The sequence below is a fragment of the Gavia stellata genome, chromosome 19 (genome assembly GCF_030936135.1).
Source record: "Gavia stellata isolate bGavSte3 chromosome 19, bGavSte3.hap2, whole genome shotgun sequence".
Lineage (NCBI taxonomy): Eukaryota > Metazoa > Chordata > Aves > Gaviiformes > Gaviidae > Gavia > Gavia stellata.
In genome coordinates this window covers 1,390,918-1,418,096 of record NC_082612.1, presented here as the reverse complement: position 1 = coordinate 1,418,096, position 27,179 = coordinate 1,390,918, and the positions used below count along the sequence as shown (strand labels likewise).

At 43.3% G+C, this 27,179-nt stretch overlaps 1 protein-coding gene across 1 annotated transcript; it reads left to right on the top strand.

Moving 5' to 3' along the window:
• Positions 1-10,977: 10,977 nt before the first annotated feature.
• On the top strand, positions 10,978-23,993 carry LOC104259684 (alpha-fetoprotein). Its single transcript, XM_059826895.1, has 15 exons — positions 10,978-11,001; positions 11,298-11,424; positions 12,925-12,985; positions 13,212-13,347; positions 14,314-14,516; positions 15,061-15,208; positions 15,920-16,017; positions 16,594-16,723; positions 17,364-17,578; positions 18,519-18,651; positions 19,294-19,391; positions 20,585-20,723; positions 21,560-21,783; positions 22,704-22,836; positions 23,821-23,993. The coding sequence occupies exons 1-15, from the start codon at positions 10,993-10,995 to the stop codon at positions 23,863-23,865; spliced, it is 1,899 nt and encodes a 632-aa protein (XP_059682878.1). The 5' UTR covers positions 10,978-10,992; the 3' UTR covers positions 23,866-23,993.
• The last annotated feature ends 3,186 nt before the right edge of the window (positions 23,994-27,179 follow it).

The window sequence follows — 27,179 nt, the reverse complement described above, 5'->3', positions numbered from 1 at the left end:
GAGATTTGCTTGAGATGCAGGTAAGAACATTCCAGTCAAATTGCTCTCCTTCGGATGGTGTCCTTACAAGCTTTGCAACTGTGTCAGTAACTGGCTGGAGTTAATTTTCTGTAACTCCATAATGAACATGAAGTGAAACACCCTTGTTTTCAGCCTACTGGAAGGCACACAATCCGCTAATTTGATGAATTAAACATTAGAGTTTTTGTGAGTTTGGTCGAGGTCGGTGGGGTTTTTTTGTTGGGTTTTTTTTTTTTTTTTGCATTGCACAGGAAGAATCTGTACTTCTTTAAAGATTATGATTTCCCATTTTTTAAGAAAAAAAAACAGTTAAAAGTAAGAATCTTTATTTTCAATGAAACATTCACTACTTGTAGACAAAAATGTGTTTTAAGTGAAAAAAAAAATTCGTAGAAATCAACACAACCCCCAAATAATGTCACTTTAAATATCATTTTTCAGCATATGGGAATCCTCATTATCTTACAAGTTCCAGTAATTACTTTCTACACATTGAACATTTTTCCATGAATGCTAGACAAAGGGCTTCAAATTTACGTAGAGATAGACACTGCTGCGTGCAAAGCCCGGGCTTTTTTGAACACATTCATTTCAAGTGGGACAAATTGAAAACTCCCAACTGATCCTGTCTGTTACAGAAGTCTTAGGGTGCTGATTTGCATCGAATGTAACCAAAATCCAGTCTAACAGGTTACATTTTCCTTATTATCATGATCCTTCAGTGAGAACTCCTTAGCTCCAGAGTAAGTATTCTCCATAAACAATTAAGAAAATAGTCTCTCTAGAACTGTGTATTCTGTGTCTGCTGACACCAGACCAGTAGACAAACTGTATGGAGGGTTGGTCCCAAAGTCCCCTTCGACTCTCTCTCCGCGATGTTTGTATTCTTCTTTTAGTTTGTAAACCTGATAGCCCAAAGCAGAGCCATGTTAGGATATGATGTCTAAAGCACTGCACATAACAGCAGCAATGTCCCTCTACTATACATAAATATTCAGACCATCTAGATGTACAATTATGTGAAGAATTTCTGTACTATCTCTACTATCACATGTAAAACCTACTGTCATGAGATAACAGGCCTCAGTCCTAAGAAAATGACTGCAAAACAAAATTGTAGAAGAGAAGAAGATTTCAACGCATAGCATGAAGGGCAGGAACAGTCTTGGCTCCCAAAGATCTCTAAGTTTGAGACTATGAACTAGTCAGCTTCCATGATGTGAGTACTCCTCTAATACCACTAGCGCTGAAGGTTTTCAACAGCTTTGACTGATGTAACGAATCAACGCTCTCTTGAGACTCAAGTTTTGACAAGGCATCTGCAAGGTCCATCAGGAGCATAAATGTCCCTTTTCAGAACCTGCACTGCACCTTGGACTCGTGACTCTCCAACTTTAGGCAAGTGACTTCTTGGTGGTTTACGTAAGCATTAGGCTTGTACACCATCTTTTTGGTTTCTCTCAATTTAGGTTAACACCACTAATGATGGAAAAGCCATCTGCTCAGTCTCTACTTTTATTTCCAGCAGTAGCAAAGTCACTTAAGTTACTCAACGTCTAAGAATCCATGGACTTTTTATATCCTTTTAAATTGTATTGTTTTCTTTTTTCAACAGGCAACAAAGAAACACTTCACACATCTACATCATTCCAGTTTACTGTTTAATTCTGTAAAGCAAAAATGAACAACTCGTGATGCAGCAGTGGTTTGATGCAAGAGCAGACATGGTAGAAAGGAAAGCCATTACCTCCTTACTCTTCCATTTCCTTTCCTTACAGAACAGCTATATAGGTTTGATAATCATTTGCAGCAATTGTGGCTAGTTCCATGGACTCTTTTTTAGCAGCTAGGCCTTTTTAGACTCCTCCCTATACTTTTTTTTTCCCCCCCTACCATGTATTTCTGCCAGGTAGACATACTTGAACACTCCCTTGTCTAGAGGGGAGCAATTTTACATACCCCTCCCTCTAAAGACAAACAAGCAAGCCCTTAAGTGTCTATAAGTCTAAGGCATCCTAAGCTTTTCTGATTATACAGACATGCAGAAGCTACACATACGATTCAGTTGCCTAGAAGTATGCATCTAATGCCATTTAGGATACCTTAACCAGCCTGCCTGGTCTCTACCTGCTACCCCAGAAGGTCACAGGTCTTTTCAGGGCAAAGTGCCATCCTAGCCAACCCCCACGCAGTATTGCAGCTACCCAATGGCATGTCACACTCAGCTTTTCTGTTCAGGGGACTCAACACTACTCTGTGCGCTTCCATCTTAAACCCAAGAAACACACACCCCAGGAGTGTTAGTCCATGGAAAACAAGAAAATGTTAAAACTGGGAAAGTTGACATATTTTTCTTTCTTCCTTTCAGAAAAAGGATCATCAGGTACAGGCTTTAGTCCGAGATGACTACCTATCAGAGCTTCACAACTGTTCTTCAAAATTACTAATTCAACCATAACCTTATTTATTGCATGAACAACCTAAAAGTTGTCAGGAGAAGATGAAGATGGGATAGGAGCCGACAACCCATAGCAGCGTTGTCCTGTTTAGGAAAAAAAAAAAATCATAGGGTAAAATTCCACCGAGAGACAGGGTCCTTGACTAGAGAAAGTGTCTCGAACTAACACCTACAGAAACCCGGTGGAGTGGAAGAAGAGCTTTACCACTACAAGCACAAGGCAAAAATAGCCATTATGTGCAGCTAAACCAAGGGAAATCCCCATCCCTTTCAGAAAGTGACCTGAAATATCAGGCAGCACAGCTTCAGAAGGGGATTTGGACTTGACAGCTGTCTCTGCTCTGTGGGGCCACCCTAAGAGTGACACCTGAGGGGCAGGCTGCAAATGGAGTCATCTTCGGAGAACTACCAGTGTAAAAAAAAAAATGACCCAAAGAGGATGGCTCTGTCAGAAAAGAAGGCCTGGACAAGGCAATGCCGGACACTTGACTCCAGGAGTCAAGGGAGAATTTGTACTCCAAAAACTAACACTCCACTAGATCCAGAGCGAGCTGTACACTACTCAATGTCTTGGGAGCAGTGCCTTTCACAAAGCAGCTGCAACTGGGGCCTTCTCAAAAGTGCCTGTGTTTTGTTTCATTACCTGTGGGCAGATAAAATAAGTTCCCTGCCTTACTCCAAAGTGCTGTGTAAGCAGGTCACTGCAACCTAAGTTTGTGTTGTGTTAAGATAACAGTGATTGTGTTGTATTAAGATAACTTGTTTTGACATTCAGCGATGGTGTTTCACTTGGCTAGACCACCATGACTACCAGTACCAGATAAAGACAAGGACAAGTTGTAAATGTCACCCTTTGTACTTTGTTGTGTCCAGTTCAGTTGCAATCAACCCACGGTGGGATTTGGAACATAGATAGAAGTAGGAGTGTTTTGCTTAGGAAGTTAAGGGGAGGGTGGGGCAGGGGCAAAGGATTTTAACTTGAGGAATTTCCTACTTCTTCCATGGTAGATGTTGTAGGTTCATCTTACACTCGCGTGATTAGCTGGCATATAGGCTTTGCTTCCCAATAAAGGGCATACCGTGTTGGTAACAAACATGTATGCAGCAGCCTCTACAAAACACGACTCCTTTAAACCTTTCACACTAAACACTGGGCTGCAGATCCCCGTCCCAACACCCAGGATCAACAATGACTTCTTTACTCCCTCTGAGGGGGTGCTAACTGCTTCAGCTCAGATTCTCCACAAGGATATTCATTGCACTAAATACAGCAAGTGGAAAAGCCTCTCCTGGAAATACTCCTCACCTGAGGCAAAGCAAGGTTATATCCAATGAAACCATCTCATTATGGTGTGAAAGAAAGCATCCTACAGAGCACAAGCAGATACTTAGTTCTCTTGATGAAGCCATACTGGCACCAACACCACCCCTTGAACCAGACTGGGACTTGGACTCCTGAACAGAGGTGTCAGTCCTCCAAGTCCAAAATACATAGCTATTTTCTCTCCTTTTTCAGTAGCAAACGTTGTTGATAATAAAGAGATTGCCTCTAAGGTGAGCAATAGCTCCTGGAATTACTAGAACATTTCTTTTCTACCATACAGGAGAAGTGTATTTTGCTTTTGACATGGTCCTGGAATTAAGTGGAAGTGAAGGAATAGGACAGGGTGGAAATGTGAGTAGTAAAACTCAGAAGGTACAACTCTGTCCTCATGTCACAGGGGCAACCAAATTGCATTTTAGATGGGAGCTTGACATGCTGTCAGAGGCTGCCTGCCTGCTGTATGGAGGAAGTGGGAGCAGTGCCACAGAGCTCCACTTCAGCAGGCAGCAGTGGTGGGATAGTTGCTTTTTCCTCTTACGCTCTTGTTGCTTAACAACATGCCTGCGAGAAAGGCTTCATGCAACTGAAGCTGGGAGAATAGCCTCAAACAGCAATGAAAGCTGAATCTTGTCTTAGAAGCTCAGGAGTAATTCCCTCAAGAACAGGTCACCCAGGAATCCCTCACCATTTATGAGTAGCAATCACATCTGCAGGGGCAATAAGGTGACCTTTCATGGCACATCAGTCACTGACCAAACCTCTTGAAGGAAACCAGATGGCTCTGTCACCCTGCTACCCACAGGGTGTTACGCAGCCTGCAGACATCCTGGGGAGCAGCCATCCCTCTTCCAGAATCCCATCTCTGTCACAGCAAAAAAGAAGGGGAAGAGAAATGGCATGAAGGGAAGGAGAAGTCACAATGCAATAAAGGTTTGAGTTTTACATGAGTTTACCTTGTGAAGAGGGCTATAGAGCCTGAAGCAAATGAATATATCCTGCACACGAAGATTTAATCTGTCAGTTTGTTAACAGGCTTTGCTCCTCCTTGCTTCTCTTGGTAGTACTCCAGAGAAATTCACCAGAATCAAAGCAGCTGAAGGCAAGGCGAGATTTTAGTGCTTGACCTTAGATGCAACAACACTGAAGGACCGCCAGCATGACTGGCAGCCTGCTAACCTGGGGAGCTTCACCAACCCTGCAAGGGGCTAGGTCTTACAGCGGGGGCCCCAGGACGAGGAAGGAGAGCCCTTGGGACTGGTCTGCGTTTGACACTGTTGTATGCCGATTTATGCCTCTCAAAAGGGAGATCTGTTTAACAGATCTGGACTGTAAACAGAAGTAAAGCTTTCCCCTGTGTTGGCATGCTGAGAGACCCAACGCCACGAACACCCACGCTGAGAAGTCCTCCTGGGACACCTGTCAATCTATTTCCGACTCCGGGACCACACAAAGCACCCAGTGCACTTTCCACCAACATGCCACTCTGACACAAAACACGCAGCAAATACGTCCCCGCAAGCCCTGAGACAAACGGGATTGAGAGAAGCACTGCCAGAAAGGCAGTGGAGGAAGTTGTTTCATTCCCAGCCAAGTGACTTAGAGGAACCAAAGGACAGAGGCTTTGGTTGCCAACTTAGGGCAGTACGTAGGCGTGCGTGGCCTGGGCATGCTCCTGCCTGTACTGCAAGAGGTTATCCCGTCTCCTGTGCCGACACGCTTATACACCCACAGGGTGAACACTCCCGAAGACAAGGACTCAAGGAAAAACTGTCAGTTCATATAAACTAAGGGGCTATACAAAGCACCTAAGAGTGACTAAAAAAAGGGAGAAGCCAGACATCATCCATGAATCTTTTCATTCCCTCAAGAATTTAAAGGGGATCCTTTTAGCTAGACAAATTATGGTTTGTGTTACACCATGTATATATTTTCAATATATAACAGCAAAGAGGGATAACTGTGGAGAAAGAGAATACTTCAATACCATGTCAAAAATGGCCTGTTTTTCATGAAACAAGTCATACTTCTCCATGTACTGATAGTCTATGAATTTATAAAGCCTTTTAAAAATAAGATCCAGATTACATATATAGTCAGAAAACAGGTTAAGACATGCATTTTGGCAAAATATACCCATTCAGGAAATAACCTCCAGGTCAAACAGCAGTTCACAAACGGTTTTGATATAACCAGTCATTTGCAGGGGCTGAAAGGAGCAATCCTTACCATCAGACTTCCCAGCATTGCCAAATAATCTGTTAAATCATTTGCATCAATGAAACCAACAACTTGGATTTCCTCCCTGTATTGCCTCCAGGCTACACACACTGGAAAAGATTTGCTGAATATAGAGGTAATCCAGTTTTGTATAATATGTCCCATGCCACACCTTAAGTTTTGGGGCACAGATTCAGCAAGGTGTGCCAATTGTCATACTGTTGCAAGTCATCTTAAGAGAAAGCCTTCTGCTCTCTTCAATAAGCTTCAAAGTAGACCCTAAAAGCCAAATAGAAATCTCTGCTCTGCTTCAGTAAGCCTCAAGCTGTAACAACTCAGCCACCGGCTCTCCGGTGAATTAGGCTGGATCTGGCCCGCACTGCCATAGTATGTGTGGTCAATTCAGTCTATTTTAGCAAGAGGAGCTGAGCATAAGCCCAGTTCAGAGCACTTCGAAGGCCATTCACACACACATACAAGATGACAGAGGACTGTGCCTGATTTTTGAGCTAAATATTGGCAGTAGACTCACGTGTGTTCCATGAAAGTGCGTTTTCTTAGGGAATCTGCAGTTAAATAACTGAATAACACGGAAAAAGTGGAAATAGCTTTGGTTTTCAATGGAAAATTTTGTGTTCTCAGCCACAAAGCAATTACCTGAAGACAAGAGGAAAGGAGTCAGGGTTTTCAATAAAAACTAAACAAAGCCAACCTGCAAAAATGAACCAGACCTTTGTGGTGCATTTCTAGCATTTAAAACAATACTTCTATCCTTTTATTTTTAAATCCAGTCATTACAAGTTCTTGTTCTTCATAGCAGGGAATTATTCCTCATTCCCAAAAAGGTTCTGCTGCTGGGGCAGCACAGCTGCCACCCACCATCCTAACAGCAACTCTGCTACCGCTGTGGGCAAACACGGTCAGCAGATCAACAAGGGCAAGCTGCATCTTGCACATCATGTATGCTTCTTGATCAAGCAACACACAGGCAAGCTCAAGTCATTACAGACAGGCCAATCACAATATTTACAGTCAGTGCTAGGTGCCTTATAGACAACACAGGCTGCTTCCATACACAGCAACCAACCTCCACACCAGCTGGATTCTTTGTTTTTAACAATGCAGAATGAAACTCCATATGGATGAGATATTTCACAGCAATCTGTGACCACCTCAACTTAACAATCTTGACAGAGTAAAGAATTAAAAAGAACTAGGATTTTTTTATGTGTCTATACATATATATCCACACACAAATCCATGTGCGTGTGTAAGTATTGACTTTTGTCTTTTGACACAACTATTTATGGAAAGGCAGTGAAGAACCGCACCAGCGACCCCTCGTTCTCTAATGCTCATCTTTTATGTTCTTCTTCCCTTTCTGTGAAAGGCCAAAACAGCGCATGAGAAAAAAGGACGTACTAGCCTTTACTGAACACGGGAAGCAGCAAGCTCAGACCTACAAAGACAGAGCTAAATTAGATATGGATAAAGGTTTAATGAGCAGCAAAACAGTCATACTCCTGCTCAATGGAGCAGCGAGGCAAAGTAGGGAGACCTTAGGAGCAAAACATAGACCTAGAGTGTTAAAGGGCTCAGCTACAACAGACCATCCCTCCAGCATATGAGCTACATCTCATTTTTCTTGGCTGTGCAGATAAATGGTTTGAATAATGAGGGTTCAACAATCTCTGGGTTCAAGAGACACTCGTACTGTGTGGCTTTCTGGGGAGACGGATCCACTCAAGTTACAGCAATGTTAGTAACTTGCAACTTACCTCATTATCAAGTTTCCAACTTCTTTTACCCCCCTCCCTCCCTTTCCCATGTTTTTGGTTTTATTTAGCCAAGAAACTTCCTGGGACTCTGTCTTCACGTATTTACAATACTGCAAACAGCGTCTCAGTTACCAGCAAAGACTGTTTTGCTAGAAACATGGTAAATGATGAAAAGTTGGTCCTTTACGTACTAACATAATTGCAGTTATTAAAAGAATAACTATGCCCATGCCCCAGCTGACCAGCAAAAAAAACCAACCCTGAAACATTGCAAAATTTGGCCTAGAAGGAGCTGATACAAGCTGGGACTGTCCCTCTTCAGGATTAGTATACATTTCTTTGGAATATTATTTGATCCCTTCTGTAAATTTAAACCAACCACTCAGCCAGGGATGCCTGTTTCACAGGGTCATAAAGGAGCACAGCCTAACACACTGAAATAGATGTCAAGGCAACACCTCACTCCTCTGCGGCAAGGGGGAAAGCGCTGGCAACTTGTTCTTGCCACCACCAAATGGCTCCACACACTACATGAGAGATGTCGGAACCGGAGAACTGCTGACGCCCTACGTGCCACGTGAGGCAGTGGGAAACACACCCCACACCGTGCTGAGGTCAGCTGCCTGCAAAAGGTCCCCAGGATGAGACAAGAATTCCATTACCCAAGGAACTCATAAGGCCTGTGGTGATTTGGGTCTGCAACAGAGAAACACTGGGAAGGAGAAGGGAGGAAATCACCAACCCATGTTTCATGACTGTTGCTCTATCCTATCTTCCCCAAGCAGGAGACATCAGTACCAAAACAGGACGCATTCAAAAATACACAATCAGATAAAGTCTAGCCAGCTTCCTTTCCTGATATTTCCATCTGAAAACATGAACACGAGCATGAAAGGTGTTTTCTTTACGAAACACTTTATAAGTTGCAACATGCTTCTTACACAGCACAGCCCAGTACTTGAAGTTACGTACAGGGAAAATAAATATCACATCAGAGCAACTCAGATTTTTTTAAAGACAAACTTTCTTACTACTCGGGAAGAAACTGAGTTCTTCCAAGTGCATGAACTTCCTATGAACATCACTCCTGTTGAGAGTGCATGCTCAGGATTTGACAAGAATGATACTCTCCAAGTATAAAGAAAGGATGTAATTGAATCCTATGCATGTACTACTTACATTACCTGAAAACACCATTGTTGAATTTCAAGAAAAAGAATTTAACTGTTGACACAGTCATGAAGAAACCAACCCAAGCAAAAGGGGGATTCACAAATTCTGCTCTCATCAGTAAGAGCAGAAGCAAACTAGCTGAGCTCTGGGCACACACATTTACACCTCACTGGTCTAGTTTGAGAACGACAAACAATGGCTAAAGTCTATCAGGAACATGCACCAGCCGAGGACACAGAGACCTTCCCCTAAAATTGGTGACTATCATTAAAAAGAAACATCCAGTAAAAACAAACTCACCTCTCCGCTGCAGAACCCACAGAGCAGAAGAACCCAGGGAGAGTTGCTGCCCGGGCATTTCAAGACTGCCCTGAACATCCCCCACCAACCATCCCCAGCTGAGGGGAATCCACAACTCCCCACCCTGAGGGCCATCAGCTGCTTTGAGCTCCTTCTGGGCCTTGCAAGACAGTTTCTAAGAAGTTCTGGAAACACCTGGGTCCTCAATAGGTGTAAAACTGAATAGGTCAACATGGTTTCCGTACTTTGAAGGACAACGGGAACTCTTAATGAGGACCTAAGTTCCTCACTCGATCTCATTTCTGGTGTTTGCCACGCTCTTTCTTTCCAGTTAAATACTATACATACATTGCCCTCCTGCAAATGAGAGAGTGTTCACTGTAAATAGGCAGATTGCCATCCGAATAGTGGCAAGTATTTTCAAAGAAAGGTGACAAGTAGTTACCCATCCTGCTGAACATGGAAAAGGGCAGGGGAGAAATTTGATTTAAAGGATTTTAAATGCAGCAGCCAAGTGCAGCTTCCAGAAATACACAGGACAACACATTACGCATACATAATCTCCGAAACACAGTCTTCTGGGCCAAAGAAGAACCTGCTATACCAAGTTTCTGACATCAGTGTCCCAGCTGTTTCTGCAGCTCCACCTAAAGTAATGCACCCCCTCCCTTTATTTTTATAGCTTATAGTAACAAGGTTGTTTTAAGGGGTTATTCTGAAAACGAGAAGATCAATCTGCATCTCTCCCTGCCGCCTCTGGGGAAAGGGAAGCAGGAACACGCTGGACGGTCCCCAGATTGCCCCCGCGGGGGCTCTGCTCTGGCAGCCTGAAGACGGGACACTGCTGCGTCCGGGGGGCTGGAGGGAGGAATCTGCGACGAGCAGACGTGAGATAGCGCTGACTCTCAAGAGCATAAGGGAATCAGCTTTTTGGAAACAGCCGGATGAGAAAAGCTTTCTCTGATCTGCTCCTATGGACTTAAGGAGGATCACATACGTAGAAATACAGTCCATAACCTCCAGACCTCTTTCTTCCAAGTACATTTCTCCATTTCCCATGGCGCTTTTTACTTAACAGTGTGACAGAGCTTATTTGTGTCTTCCTCCTCAGCTGTGGTTTCACCTCAGATTTCACATCTCCTGCTCCCATCTTCCCACTCAGAATCCTTTTTCCTTTTGATACCGTCTCGTGTGATAACGAGCAACCCTCATCGTCTTCCTCCAGCATGGAACAAGGAGCATTGCCATTTTCTCTCTAAAGAAATAAAAAGCTCTGTCTTTGCCTCTTCCTTCAGACCGAATACACGTATCCCTGCCCACCTACCTCTGTGACAAATACCTGTGACTCTCTAAAGCCATTCTATCTCCAAAACTTTGTCATTTTTGTCACGCTGACACTTAAGCATGCTTTTTAAAAAGTCAGTAAAATAACGGTATTAACTGGAATCTTTCCCTTCATTCTACAGTTTTGGAGTTGGTTTTGTTTCAAGATTAGGAGACATTTTGACGGTAATTGTTAATGCTGCAACAATATTGCAGGGGGTACCTATTTCAGCCTTTTCACCATGACACCTTGGGAGCTGAGAGCAAGAGAGAGCTTGTACAGCAAGGAGGGATGCAAAAATATCAGGTTAACAGCTGAACTTGGGATTTTTCTGTCAACAATGTGTTACGAAGGCATCTTCTGCACAGCAGTCACCTTTGAACAAATTTGTAAGTAGATGAGATCGGTATGCACAATAAAAAGCCCAAGGAGTGTTTAAACTTCTTGTTTGAAGTGTGATAAGTTAAAAATGTCTATTTGTCTAAATTTCAGGCAGAAAAAAAAAGACTCTCCAAGGTCCTTTCTTTGCAACAAGCTGGTCAGTTCATCATACTGAGCAAATAATGGCGTGTCTAATTATTGTGGGACTATTCCAAAAGGGCTAATGTTATATATGACAGTAAAAGGGTTTTGATTAACCAGAAATCATTTGAGAGAGTATAAAAGTAACTCTTTCCCCTTAATTCTTTCTGTCTTTCACAGATGCACCAAGCTCACCCCAGGGCCCTGCCAAAATCTGACGGTATGAATTGGAGAACAGTAATTTATGTTATTTTATTGGTGAGCCTTACTGTAGTCAAAGCCCTGCCTAGAAGTTATCGGGACACAGGTAAGAATATATCTCATGTTTTTACTCTATTCTTTTGTGTAATACTGATGGCTGCAACTTTGCACACGTGGTTATTTGGTATGTCACCTTGCCACTGCCAATTCTATACGAGTATTTTCTTATGGGTCAAAGATATACAACAAAACTGTCTCTGTATGAATTTTTTTGTGATCGACTTTAGATGCGTTGCTTCTTTATGGCTTGAGAATTTATGTTGAATGCAGGACAGCCAGTGATTACTGAGAGGAAGTCTATTGAAGGGCAATTTAATCCACAGGAAGGTAGTTGCGCCACTGATTTTAGGTACTGCAAAAACCCCTGAAGTAAAGCCTGTGGTTGTTCCAGCCTCCCTCCACAGCCCATGGGGAAGCAAGACAGAGAAGTCCCAAGAGGGATGCTCCCTCCAGGTGGCCACTCAGAGTAGCTAAGTTAGGCTATTGCTCTGCGTTATCCTTTGGAGGTGTCCTACTCTCTCTTTGCTGACTACTGAAGGAGCCTACGATCACCACGCTTCTCACTACGGTTAAGTGCCTAAAATGAGGCAACTGAAAACCTCCAGTAGCGTGTGGTTCAGACGCTGCTTTCACATTACATTGTTATCATTAGTCAACTTTTTTTTCATCTTTATAACTTCCAAATGCACTAAGTGGCCCAACAGTATAAAACAGAACCAATATTTGTGTTATTTATCTCATGTTATCGTCTCAATTGATGCCCCACATTACTCAGAGGGAGACGCTGGCTTATTTCTTTGATTTGTTTGATCCTTTTACACTCATCTCAGCTCTACAACACAAGGGCGAGACAGTAACATCTTGGTTTGGGAACAGGCCCCCTTATTTTAAAATTAAACTCTCAGAATATTCTCTGACAAACAAGGAACTCAAGAAATTATTGCATGTAGGTTTGCCTGTTAATAAAGGCCCAGTGGCACAGGAAAAATATTTGCACAGGATCTTCACACAGATTGGGCACATTTGTTTTCCTCTGGGCCATTTCACAATATGGACAGAAGGATGCAGCTCTGAATTTTTGAAGAGCTTTGCCTACCAATGTTGTCCTCAATTTATCCCATGTTTTCTGCACAGAAAATCCTTCACCTGTAGCTAAAGAGTGGTCAAGCACACCTTTAAATAGCTAAGACAAGGTTAAAAGGTGTTTTGTAAGGTGCTTATTTAATCACGTGACGTGCATCAGCGAAGTGGCTGAACGCCCTCCAGGTTTTAGCGTACTCCTGCCCACAACACTTGAGCTAGGCAGGGAAAGTATATTGGCCCTATTCTATTGTAGGTCAGAAACAAACAGTTTCACATCCTCATGCTTAAGTCAAAGAGGAAGTTCAATCTTATGCCTTCCTACTCCCACTGCTAGTACCCCAAGCACTGAATTCTCTTTCTCCAAGACTCCAGTACCGGGGGGGGGGGGGGGGGGGGGGCGGAAAAAAGGTATTTGATGAAGCACTGACTAAACATTCTTTATTTGAATTATCTTGTTTTTCAGAGGAAAAAAACAGCATTGGCCAACGTTTCACTCAGCTGCAGAAGAATAATTTTAAAGCCATGTAAGTTGTCCAGGTAAAGCGTCTACTTGCAAATTTGCTGCCACTGAACATCCTCGTGTCATTTGGAAATGAACATGTACCGTGAGTCAAACACTCACCCCTTCTGCCAGCCGGCGCCAGCTCAGTCCAGGGCGATAGGGATCCTCTTACTGGCTCGCGTGTAAAAGTTCTATGATTAGTTTTTAGGTAGCCAGCAGCAGGTTTAATGCTCTGTGTTCTTCTCTAGTGCCATGATCATGTTCGCTCAGTATGTGCAAGGAGGCACGTTTGGCAAAGCAGTTAAAATGGCTGAGGATGTCACAGACCTTGCCCAAAGCTGTGCTGCTGCAGCCAGAGACAACCCGGATTGCCTGAAGCCTTTGGTAAGCGCACTGATGCTTCTAACATGACAAATGTTTCCAGAAGTGACTTGTAATTTCAGAGCCCCGGGATGCGTTTTTCCAGAGAGGCACGAATACATTATTAAGAGACGTGACCTCCTTGTGTATGCGTACTTGGCCTTACTGACTCCTTCTCCAGGCTCCCATCTATAAAGCACCTCAAGATAAGCAGAGGAAAACAACGCCCCTCTCCTTCCCCCACCCAAACATCACAGCATCTTTTGAAATCCTTGGCCTGTATCTTTCTAAAAGACATTCAGAAAGTTGTGGTTTTATGTCTATTGTAAAAAAATTCAGAAGCCAAATTAAATATTTCTAGCAAATACAACGTTTATAGGCATTTGCTCCACTCCGTTAACTCACATGCCTGGGTTTTGACGGTGTCTGCTCCAACACACTTTTGGAGCTGGCAGATTGAGACATGAAACATGAATGTCAGTCTGTGTTACGACTCATTTCCAACCTGTTAGACACACCGAAACAGCCCCTGAATTAAACCAGTTGCCGGCGGAGGCGTAGCTGAGGGATGGGCTTAAGCACTGCTACTTGATGGACCAGAAACAAGACATTTGTCATGGTACAAACCTGACTGTAGCTAGAAAATATAGATCCTGCTCTGCTGCAAACCGCGGGATCAAATCGAACAATCATCTGGATTGTTATCAAGAGCAAGGGTCTGAATATTGTTATAAGTTCAGAGTGTTTGAAAACCATTCTGCTTCGAAGTCTGTCTTGGCATAACAGTAGGTATCGAAGTCTGAGAAATCATCACTTAGAGGTTTTAAAGGTCGGTCTGATTTTCACTGCAGTCAAAGCAGGAGGTAATAAAGAGAGAAACTGTGAGTTTATGCAAGTCAGGGCTTGTTGGCTTAAAGCAGCCTCCTCAGAGAGCTCACGGGAGTCCAATGGATTCCTCACACAAATTCATTTTTTTCTAATTTTTCACAGGACAGGATTTTCCTCGATACAATATGCCAGGAGGAAAACCTTCCCAGGTTTACTGACTGCTGTGCTAAAAAGGATCCTGAAAGAAATGACTGCTTCCTCTCCCTTAAAAATTCATCGAGAGGGTTCATTTCTCCTTTTGAAAAGCCAAATGTTGAAGCTGCCTGCAAAAATCATTCACAGCAGCAACATTCATTAACAGGATAGTAAGTAAATAAATAATAGATTCATTGCCCAGATCTGATGGTTACGAGCCTAGCGACAACAAATGCAATATCAACCAAAAAGTCCAGTCTAAGATTCTCTGTAATCACGTACTCATTTTCCTTCAGAACGTGACTTAGTCGCGTAATTCAGCGAGCTGTAATTGTCATTATGCGAAGCCTGTTCTGCCACCTCCTGCCTTGGTTATAGGTCCAAATGACAAACAATCTGGACTATTTTATTGTAGTCTATGTAAAAGACTCGTCTGAAACCAAGGGCTTCCCCTTAGTCCTTAAAACCAGCAGATGTTTTGCTGCCTCTAAGCCAGAACTGGCAGGATTTGAGATTGCAACTTCCAGGAAAGCGTCAGCCCCATCAGAATTTTTCCAAGATAAACACCCCACTCTACAGCTTGTTGTTATGACAGGAAAACAATCGCTCTCAGTAGGTGTCATTTTAATACACGGCAGATGCTGCAGTAACACAGCCGCCCCCTGCACGTACAGGCTCACTCCGACGCTGAAGGCATTTCTCTCTCGGTTTTAGCTTTATCTATGAGGTTTCCAGAAGGCATCCTTTCCTCTACGCCCCAACAATCCTTTCTGTCGCTATCCGGTATGACGAGATGATGAAGAACTGCTGCGGAAGTGCTGAAGACCCCACTCATAACCTGGAGGAATGCTTTCGGAGACAGGTATTCCACCGCGGGGCTCTACTTTATTCATGTGCAACCAGGGACTTTTCTACAGCTAAACAAATCCCGAAGCAGAGCTCAGCCCTGCGACAGCATCATTGCCCACCCTGACTCTGCTGCCTGTACTGGGCTTGTCAGAAGGATGCTGAGAGAGGACGCGGTGCTATGCATAGTGCAGAGATCTCATTTTTTTTCCCTGTTGATAGCCCCCTGACACATCTGCTGCTTGGACAAATGTTTGCACTAGAGAGACATGCCCCACACGTAACCAGTGTCAGAAATTCAGAGCAAACTACGTGTAACGGTGGAAAATAAGCATGGGCAACCTGCTTTTGCTGAAGGGCTCGATACGCCTTTCACGCAGCTTGGCTGGGCTGCAAACGATGGCGTAGTTTCACATTAGTTCATAGCAACGCAAAGCCCGTCATGTAGCTCCCAGATGACGATTTCTTTCCCTGTGCTAAAAACAATGAACTATTGTCTAAAAGGGTTCTGGTTTCTTCTCACAGAACACTTAATGAATGCTGGTGACTAAATAGCAAGCACAGCAGTTAGTTCATGTTGCAGCTTGGACAGCAATTTTCTTATTAAAAAAATCTATTAAAAAATTAAAGAATCCCTGTTTTAAAAACCATCGCCGCAGTAGTTTTAGCGTAAAGCATTGTCTTGTCTTTTCTTCCACTTTCACAGTCTGCATCTTCTTTCTACCAGGTACCAAAGGTGGTGAAGCCAGTAAAAGAAGACAACCTGAGACAGGAACACACCTGTGGAATCTTGGAGAAGTTTGGAGAAAGGACCTTAAAGGCTCTGTGAGTCTTCCCCATGTTTATCGTTATCTTGAAATAAAGCGCGGATGTTGCATGTTAGCTGTGGGTGGCTCCACACCTGCATACCATACAGCGACCCCGAATACCAGCCATGGCCCTTTTGTGTGCAGGTCACTAACAGCATCTAACAGGGAAGGCAGATTAGGAATACACATTTAGGCATGACAGCAGTCACCGTTTCTTCACAAACTGCCACCAGCCTGCAAAATCTACACCCAAAGTTTGAAACGAACGCACCTCGCTGTGATGACAGTTGGACTGATTGTGAGCAAAATCCAGCTCACAACCATTACTCAATCGTTTTTGACACAAGGTTGCTCTCGTAATTTTGTGCTCGCCTACCACATTTCTTTCCACCACCTCACACTGAAATTCACTGAGGATCCTTAGATAACTCTGAAATCTCTTGGCTTCAAGGGACATTTATTTGTTAACTTCAGTGGGAGCAGGGAGAGACCATTCCTGAGCAGTCTGGATACCCCCTCTGCAGAAAAATGATGATAGCTATCACCGTCTCACACTGTGAATGTGAACAGTAACTGGTTTTCTTCATTGTAGGAAACTTGCTCAGATAAGCCAAAAATTCCCTAAAGCTGATTTTGTTACCGTTAACAAACTTGTGATGGATATCGCTAACATGCACAAGGACTGCTGTCGTGGAGACATGCTGGACTGTATGCACGATAGGGTAAAACTCATTTAATATTTATGTTTGCAGAAATTGAATGCATTTTTTTTGTTGTTTTCTGATTTATTTTTTTTTTCCTCCTGTGCTGTACTGATTGTTCTCCAAAACTGGAGTTTAACTCTTCAGTCTAAAGACCTGGTTGATTTTCCCATTTGACTTTTCCTGGTGTGAAGTCATCAACAAGGGCAGAAAGATCCCTTTGTGAGTAAAATGACCTAGCACTGCTTCAGCAGATTTGGTTGCAGCTCCCAGCCGTGCCACATATTTCCTGTGCAACTTTTGCCAGAATACAGTATCCGCCCATCCTCTGTTCTCTGCCTTCTTCTAACATACCAAATCCATTTATCTCACCGCTGGTTTGCGGTGTCTAGCTAGACAGCTAACTTCTCGGTGTAGGTGGTTACCTAGTAGCACCTAGCAAATGGCAAGCAAGGGGCTGCACCAAATAGATCAACGGGACTTCAGTCTTCTTCCTTGTTCTGACAGATGCCTGTTGCACAGCTTTGGCCGGCCACCTCTTCTCTTTGGGAGTCACCTCTCTGTCTGTAAAACAGAGATTAAAACACTGATAAAAAAAAAAAAGAAAAAAAAAGACCAAAATCTGCTAAAATGACCTTCCGTCCCTTTTTTTGCTTTACAGGAAGAGATTCTACACTATGTCTGCACCAACCAAGACATCCTATCAAGTAAAATTAAGAAGTGCTGTGAAAAGCCTCTGTTACAAAGAAGTGAATGCATAGTTAATGCAGAAAATGATGACAAACCCGCAGACTTGTCCCCCCATGTCAGGGAGTTTATAGAAGACAAAGGAATATGTGACCGTTTTGCCCAGGAAAAAGATACACACTTAGCCAGGTAATGTGGGGCTTCCTCTACTCCTCAACTTTGCTGTTTCAATACTTGGGTCAAATGATGACGCTTTGCATGCTAAAGCCCAGCTCATCAGCCTCAGATTTGTCTGCTCTGTGAGCAGACAGGCATGGGATGCTGTGCAAGCTGATCTTAGTAAAACACCACTCAACCCGAGAAGGTATGGAATGGGACAAAAGGCAGAACAGGGCACGATTGTTACATCAGAGACAAAACTGAAGAAATGCATGCGAAATTTAGGGACTCTCAGTTCTGACCTCAGGCCCAACACATAGCTTTGATCCGCTCTTCAGCGGCAATTCAAAACCACTTGTTTAAGTCAGACTCCTGTCTTGATTCAAGCAGGATCGGTCCATTTCTGGTCTAGCGTGTTCCTTTGCGCAATGAAGCCCTGATCCTACCGGTAGTAAACATGGGCAAGAATGCCACGGGCTGCAACAGAAACAGCATCGAGTCCCAAAGACAGAGAGTTCACTTCAAAGGACATATGTCATTTCTATTTATGAGAACTGCAGCTAATCTATTGGGCACAACTGCTGTGTAGGGTGACTGTTTCAGTAGAGCCAATCTTCTCAGTGTTTACTTAGAAATGGGTCTGTTACTGGAAATTATTTCATTCTCATTTAGATAGGATTAAAAAAAGAGCAAAACCCCAAGCCTCGCAAAGCTCTAAGCTATGCTTGACCCAAGCTAATGCTGAGCTGGGACTGTCACATGCACAGGACTCGCTCAGGCAACGCTGTGCTCAGGCAGCCACGTTTTGTTCAGGTTCGATCCCAGGCTGAGATGCTGTGCAATTCTCCCTGTTCCGCCGGACGTCAGACAAAACCATCCCGAAAGCACCCCTGCTGTTCTTACCATCCCCGACCTCTCGAGGGCAGTTGTTTTGCCTTATCTCTAATTCCTGATCCTCCCCATATTGCAGGTTCCTGTATGAATATTCCAGGAGACACCCCGAATTTTCTGCTCAAATGCTTTTAAGAATTGGTAAAGGCTATGAGGACCTACTCAAAGAGTGCTGCAAAACCGGTGCGCCGGCCGACTGCTGCAGCAGAGGGGTGGGTCCCGTTGTGCCTCACACAGCACACCGATGGAGTCAAGCACGTGAACTCGGGACTGGTTCTGGCTAAATAGCAACTATCCCTGCCCCCGGTCTAGAGCGAGTACCCACAGCTCCTCTAACAACCCCAGCAAATATTACGAGGCTCGACTGATTCCTATAGGGAAAAAGCATCAACAGAACTTTTGCAATCTTGAATTGCGAAGCAATTTAAAAGGGGTAGACAGCGAGGCCGGGGAAAGGGGCGGCGCAAATGTTTCTGTGAGCCCTGCTCTCTTTTGGGCTCCCTAGCAGTGCCGATTGCCCTCTTGCAATGTAAAAGGCGCTTACAGTTCTTGTCTCAGATAAAGACAGCGGCGTTGTAAATACCTGAAGTTAGGAGCCAGCCTGTGTCTCTGACCTAGCCTTCCATCACTGATACGAAACTAAGTATTTCAAGGTGATTGAAGGTGGACATTTATCACTTTCAGGCAGTTTATAGAGGTTTCAGACAGATGAGGACTTTCTAATGGAATTAAAAATGGGTGGTATATACGAGGTGAGAGGTAGCGATAGATATCCAGGCCTTATCATGACGCAATAGGGCATTCTGCATTCCCCCGATACAATTAATCCTCAAATTAATCTGTTTTTTTTTCAGGAGGAAGAACTGAAGAAACATATTTATGAAACTGAAAGTGTCATGAAGACAAGCTGTGACATTTACAAGGAGAAAGGAGATTACTACTTCCAAAACGAGTATTACTATTTCATATGCTTCCATTACTCCTGCACCAGCTGGGCACAACTCGGGCTGGCGTAAAGCCACACATGTCAGAAAAGCTAGGCTAAAAAACACCACTTGAATATTTGGACCAATACATTAACAGCTTCTAGGATTTCTGTTTATCTTTTCCAAGACAATGCTCTAGCCTCTCATGAGTTCTCTCCTTAACCCAATTCATGAAGCAGGGAAGCAACAACTTGATCAATCTCCCATCCGTGTTTCCCATGATGTTCTTGCTTTATAGCTGCATTTTGAGCTGTGCGCTGTAACTTAACAGTCACAAATTTGGCGAAAAGACGGGTGCTGTGTCTTTTGCAAAAGACTTCATGCTATCCAGCTCCTGCAGCAGATGTAAACGTGAACAATTGTAAGAAAAATCTAACTACAGTAGACAGAGCAAAACCAGACTAGCTGAACCATACGCTACGCTTAAACGCAACATGCAGGCACAAGCCTCCCAGAGGAACTTTGGCCCTCATTTGCAATGTTAATGAGCACTTGTCTAACTTCAAGTATGTAAGCAATCCCAATGAAATCTCTAAACTGCTTGCATACTTAAAGTTAGGCTTCAGCTAGCCTTCCCTGGGGAGATACATTGGGTTTTTTGCACTGCCGAGCATGTTTGATCTTTAAAAGATCTTTGGAACTAGAGGTTTCCAACAAACCCGGTGGGCTGCTTCTGCCTGTTGTATCAGTCGTTAAGGTTTTCCTGGCCATGATGGTTAATAAGCACAGTTTTTCTAAAAGAAAAAACAAGTGGACGTTTTTGAGCTCATCTTCTGCCCTCATCTAGTCTGCCAAGAAGTCACTTGAGTTCAGTTTTGCTCTTAGACAAGCTCGCTACGCTCCCAGGGAAATAAGTAACACGGGAAAAACATATGCACCACCTGGTAAGAGGGCCCACCAACATATAACTGCCAATGTTATCACTAATTTTGTTTGTTTGGCTTGGTAAGAGACTGGTCAGAAAAAGGAGAGAGCTCGAACAAACAGAGCACGTTTATACTCGCCTACGTGAGTTTATGAACACCAGGCTTGGTCCTGCCCTTGTACTAATGAGCGTTCCGCGGGGTTTGGCTGGAGCTTTACACATGTGAAGGCAGGGGCTTGCTCACTGCTGCCTGGTGGAACAAAAACACCAGTATCCAAGAAATTATCGTTTCAGGCTTCTCATGAGCTTCACCAAGAAGATGCCTCAGCTGACAGCTGCAGAGCTGATAAAATTCACCAAGCAAATGACTACAATTGGCTCCAAATGCTGCCAGTTAAGCCCGGACAAGCTACTGCCTTGTGCCGAGGAGAACGTGAGTATTTTTCTCCTGTATCTTGGTCCTACTTTTCCTTGAAACTCTGCCACAAATTCTGCTGCCAGCAGGGTCCGAGAGCTTGGCTTAAAGGTAAATGAGAAAAACGTTCCCTGAGCTATTGAGCTGGTCTGAAGATGTACTTCCAGATACACGCCTGAAGTAAGCATGACCCACATCAGTGAAGTTAATGCTTGAATTAAACTGCAGGAGGATCAGGAAATTGTGAGGCAGACAGCAGTTACGCAGTGCAGGCAGTCCGAACAATTAGCTCTGAAGCTAATGATCTCTTGTCTGAGTTCATCCCTTCTAGATGCCCGAAGCTGTAGGGCTCTATGAAAACGACCGATCTTGTATAGCTCTTGCGTAAGAATTCTCCAGGCCTGTAAACCAAAGTGCTTAAAAAGCTTCAGCCTGTCCTCCAGCCACCCACTCGTACAACGTCACCTTTACAAGAACAGCCGAACATCCCCACAGAAACCCTGCCGATGAAAACAAGTCAAATGCAAGCGTGCTTCTACAAAGAAATCGCATCGTTTCTCTGTGCAAAGGATAGTCCCTAAAACTGCATATACGTAACTATTCTGAAAAATCTGAGCCATTTTTGCACTGACAAAAGTCAGCACTCAGTAGAAATGGTTGGACTTGATGATCTTACAGGTCTTTTCCAACCTTAGTGATTCTGTGAAATGTAAACTGTTATCTATCTTACAAAGAAGGTTTAGTTTCAACTCTCAGTTATTTTTTATAACTTTACTAAGAGCAGCATGTATTTCAGGGATTTTTGAAAATGAAGAAATAATGTAAAATTGTTTTTTTCACCTCTCTTGGTAAAGCTCGATCTCGTGCTTGGAGAAATATGTAGAAGACACCTGACCAATCCCATAAACCCAGGAGTTTGCCACTGTTGTAGTAGCTCCTATGCGCTCAGAAGGCCATGCATGGGGAAACTCGAAATTGATGAGAATTATGTGCCCTTATCGTTGACTCCTGGTCTGTTCACCTTCCATCAAGACTTGTGTACGACTGAAGAGGAAAAGTTACAGCACAAGAAGCAGGAGTAAGACACGCCTGTATTACTTTGTTACCCCTGCATTTCTTATTCTTATCCTGGCAATGCTCACCTTTCCCTTGTCCACTCTGTCTGGCCTTCTCGTTCCACAACACGTCATGAAAAAACAGCCACGCACCCCCCAACCCCTCTCCCAGGCTCCTTTTCTTTCCTCTCCAGCTAGTCCCACTTCCTTCTGCTATCTGGTTTAACCTACATTTACCTGCCTTAGGTTAGAAGAAAGTCATTTTCAGAGGCGGGTAGCGGCACCGCTACGTACACCAGCAGAATGAGAGCAATAGGTGTCCAAAGTTAGGTCTGAAAAACGTGCCCTCCCACTGCCCTTTATGGGAACTGCACAAGGCACTGCATAAAAAGATTCCAGAAGGACAAGGGAGCTACTGCCTAAAGCCCTGCATGACCTCTGTGGCTTAATTAGGGCTCATTTCCCAGAAGGGGAAAGCCCACACATTTCTCCTCATCCCAAGCATCCCTTCAGTCTCTGAAAAGCTCTGGTGTTTGGTTGCCTTGGTCAGAGAAAACTTGTGTGCTGGCCCCCCCGCTCCACTGTCACTGCAAGAAAAAAAAACCCTCTTTGGCCCTTAACTTGTGCTGTGGTGAACCCGTATGGACCTGGACCCTCTGGAGCGGTGCTCAACACGGAAACCATCTGCACGGTTTATTCATGGGTATTCATGCAGGAGCAACTCCAAAAACGAGCAATGGTATTTTATTTCACAGGGCAACAGGGCGCATCGTTGGTCCCTGCTGCAAATACGTCTCTGGGTGGTGAATAAAAATGAAAAAGCTGTAGAAAGGAAGTGGGCAGGAACAAAACAGGGACTTTGCAGGCCTCGCGTTTGAGCCGTGCTTCGTAAGCCATGTGCTTACCTCCCAGCTTCACAGGGCTTGCTCTGCTTTTCCCGCAGGATGCTCATCAACCTCATCAAATACAAGCCCCAGCTCACACAGGACCAGCTGGCCTCCGTCACGGCGGCCTTTACTGCCATGAGGGAACAGTGCTGCCAAGAAGAAAACCCCGAGGCATGTTTTGTCAAAGAGGTATCGTTTCTCTTTTCACCAGTACTTTCTGAATCAAAATGGAAACACGGAGTATAGGCAAGAACGTGAATTTCTCCATTTAGCAGCAAACCCACAGCCTGGCTAGCCAGGATCCCTGCAGCTACATTTCCAAAGACAAACTTCATTGCCTGCACAAGTAGATATGTGTACCAGTTGAATGATCACTAGAGAACTTACCTAATTAGTCTTGTGTTTACATAGTTTATAGATACAGAGCTCGGCTACATCCGTTGCTTCTGGGGAGTCGCTGGGGCTTGCACTGTTGAAGGATACAGGCGAAGGTCCTTCCCTGGCTAACAGTTCTTAACTGGATTTCTCTTGAAAAGCTCTGCTGCAATAGGGAGAGAAAGGCTATATTCAAATTTTAGGTCAAATCATGTTCCCTGTTTATTCTCCCTACCTCTGTTTTCCTCTTGTCCTTCCTATGTTATTTTAGTTCACTGAACTTCACACTGCAGAGCTACTTTGACTTCTCTTTGTCCTCCAGTCAATCTCCTTTTGCCTACTTCTCATCTCTCTCTTTGACATATTCCTTAACTGAACTTGAAAAAACCATCCACAACCCTTGAGCCTTGCTCTCTTTTCCTACGTTTTTGCCTTGCTTTGCTTCAAATGATAAAATACAGAAAATTCTCTCTTTTATTAGTAAGAAGTGTCCACCTCTGAGTACATGCGAACAGCGTATCTGCAAAGCAGCATTCTACTAACTCTTCCTACTAGAACTGTATTTCAATATTTTTCTGACAAATACCGAATCTTCTAAGGTAATCTGAGCTGAACAGTAAAAGCAAAACGCATATTAAACGTAGTGATATATGTATGCGCACTCTGCACAGACAGTGTTTGCAGACAGCTTGCAAAGATTATAAAACATTACCTACTGCTGCTGTACTCATTTAACTTGTTCACAAGCACACAGTCTTCCTGACTCCATTGCTCATAGATATTTTGCTTTTGTTTCAGGGTCCAGAACTTATAAAAAGAAGCGAAAAAATGTTGTCAGCATAAAGAGCTTGCACAGCCTGTTGGAAGATGCTTGCTGAATGATAGGAAGTCACAAACTTAACAGTGAGCATATCTTTTCTAACTGTTTCTCAATGAAGTATAAACAGGAACATATGATTTGTCGTAGTGGAGAAAACTGTGTTGTGGCTCTTTACTCACAAATCTAATGAAGTCAGGAGGGTTTACACCAGCTCCAGGTCTGCCGCTGTGACCACGGTAAAAGAGGTGCCTCCGCACAAAACATCAAATTCCCGCACAGAATCCACTGAGCTGTGGAACTGTAACCCCGGTCTGCTCGCAAAGCTCAGCTTACCTGACAATTAAACGTGTTTATCCTCTGCCTCTTATCACTGTGATTCAAAATTGGAAAGGACAGGTAAACTTTAAAGCAAAACAAGTAACTTCAAGCCAGTTTAAGTCCAGAGAGAGTGTGCATCACCTTAAAGAAATCCACTGAAAGAATAAGTTAAATGGCTGGAAATCCAGGGTTTAGATGTGGCCACCATCTCATGTTATGAAATATTATTTTTCCTTACACCAAATAGTCACAGACACATGAAAAAAAAGGTGTTTTAAATCTTAAGTTTACGAAGCATAAACGTAAATGAGATCAAATTAAGAAAATCTGCCTGTAACCGCTTCTAAATTATTTTGCAATCACTAAATAATTATTTTTGCATTTTTTCATATATATGTCCTTGAAGTGCAACACATTCACTCACTAACATAGGCTGCTCTAGGGGAGTTGTCAAGTTGCCTTTAAGCACAGAAGATGATTATGTTGGGCATCCCAAACTGGGTGAGAAAGAAGAAAGACGAGTGAAATGTCATGGAAAGGACAGAACAGGGACTGCTGAACGCCTGGTCAGCAGGCAAATGCTTAGAGAAAGCGCTGGGAGGCTGCCAAATGTACACTGCAGGTAGTTTGTCGCACAAACAGCTTTTGGGTTTTTACTTTATTTTACATTAAAAGTGAGTAGAAGGCATGTTAAAAATCCTATGTCAAAAACCGTACTACAAGAAAGAAAGATTTTTTCGGGAAACCTCTGGCTCGAGGGAAGAGATGCCCAGGTATCAGATGCTTCCAATGGGTGTACCTAGCAGCAGTTATCCTAGGAGCATTTCAAAATATTTCTAAGATAAAGAAACATTGCTCAAACAAACGCCTCAAAATACAAACCCAGCTTAAAGTATTACCATCAGAGAGGGGGTTTCAGAGTCCGTTTGCAGAGGTCGGCCAAATTGAGTCCCATCGGAATCTATCCTGTATATACTGCGAGGCAATATTTCAATTAAAGATATAAATAATGAGAAGAAAAAACATTCATTAGGCTTGTGGCTGACCCCAAGACGGAGACACACTGTTGCAAATCCCTTAGCAATGTTTTAAATGTCAAAATCATCTTGGCAAATTAGAGAAATAGCCTAGAAAAAACAACAGCTCTGTTCTATAAGGACAAATTCAACATATGACATAGGTATGATTAAGCAGCTGCACTGTTTCAGTACAGGAAAACTACTCCTTAGGGAGTTGTGTCGATAACAATGCAGTTATAACAAATCACAGGCTGAGTCACCCACGGTTTGCTGCTAATTAAAGTCTAGCGTCGTGCTTGCATACCAGGGGTATAAGCAGAACAACAGATGAAACAGAAGAACAAGCTATGATGTAACACACAGATCATGGTTTCATTTTCCTCACCTCTGGTAAGGACTTTGCTGGAGCATTAAGACAAATCTTGGGTTCCTCGCTTCTAGAAAGCATTTCGCTGAAAAGAGAACAACGGTTAACAGTCAACGATCCGGAAAACATGAAAAGGAACGCTAAAATAGATTGGGGTTGCCTGATTTAACTAGAAACGCTGCAGGAACTTGGAAATCTTCATATACCAAAAAAGCCTGATCCCAGGACAAAGAGCAGCCACTCAGTGCCCAGTAAAGACAACAAAGCGCCAGGATCAACTGTCTGGGAAAGGTGGGGAGCTGCAAGAGAGTCACAAATATTTAACAGGCTTTACCCAAGTATCAGTGATGTTTTCAATACCAAACCGATGACTAGATGGCCATCTTGGGCTTCTCTTAGCACTGTTTTCTTTAGATTTTATGTTCTGACGAAGATCAGCCTTCTGGAATTTGGGGGGTGGCTTGGGTTTTCAGCTTTTTTTTTTTTTTTTTTTTTTAAAACCACTGATGACTTCGGATTTTTCTCATGGGGTAGTTTGGTAGTACAAATTCAGGTAAGATACATACTCTAATTGCTGTCTTTATGGTCAATGGCTTAGGCTCCAAATTCAAAAGCAACCCCCATTTCCTCCATCACCTCTGTTTTTTATTGCTGTGTTACCTTGAATATCCAATAATGCGCTGGAATAAATTTTTCCCCTGTTCTTGTCTGTATCTGTCAGAAACGATTCATTTAGACCAGCACCACATTCACAAAGAACTAACACCACAGCACAGTCACAGCTTTATTTCAGTAGCCTTTAAACCCAGCAGACTCTAGATAATCTGTGCTATGTTCCCCAGTTATTTCAGTTATTTTCATCTTTCAGTCCCAAATCAACAGGACAAGGAAAATAAAAAGAATTCAAGTATTAAACATCAGATGGTGGCAAAAATGGCTCAATTTAGGAATTGTGTACATACACAGCGGACTGGAGAACCTGCTTGAAAACAGTTTATCTCTTTTCCACATGGTCTGTGCATTGATTTCTCTTTTGGTCTCCGACCAAGGAATTATGAATATTTCATATTCCAATATTTTCATACTGCACCTTCATACAACTACTCAAGCATTTACTAAATGGAACATGTCACAGAAATAGCCTATTTTGCATAAACCCCCTTTTTTCTGGTTCAAATGAGAAAGAGGTGCTGCCGTGACAGCGGAGATGGCTGTAGCACTTGCCCTGTTCTAATGAGTGCAGACTAGTTTACTTTCCTGCTCATGAGTGTGAGCTATCAGAACATTGCTTTGCAAATGGGTTCTGATTTGCTCCTTATAGTAATTAAAACAGAACAAAGCCAGAGATCCAGAAAGAGAGGTCTGTTCCTATTCTGACTCTTCCAGCATTTCTCTAGTGCTTTGGTAGAGCCAGCTGCTGCTGAAAACACCTTCAGAGGAACAAAAATTCCAGCCATGACATGGCTGAAACCACCCACTTATGTTTGGGTTTGGGCAAGAACTTGACCACAGTCTACTTCAGACTTCACTGAAATTTCACCTTACCTCACCAGAATAACCTGTGACATTTTAGGGTGAGTTTCATACCTCTTAAAACGTGGCTAACATGTATTTGAACACGTCCCTGGGGAAA

Coding starts and splice junctions, on each gene's coding strand:
- LOC104259684 (XM_059826895.1), top strand. Junction 12,986..13,211: donor AAGAATAATTTTAAAGCCAT/GTAAGTTGTCCA, acceptor GTTCTTCTCTAG/TGCCATGATCATGTTCGCTC. Junction 14,517..15,060: donor CAACATTCATTAACAGGATA/GTAAGTAAATAA, acceptor TCTCGGTTTTAG/CTTTATCTATGAGGTTTCCA.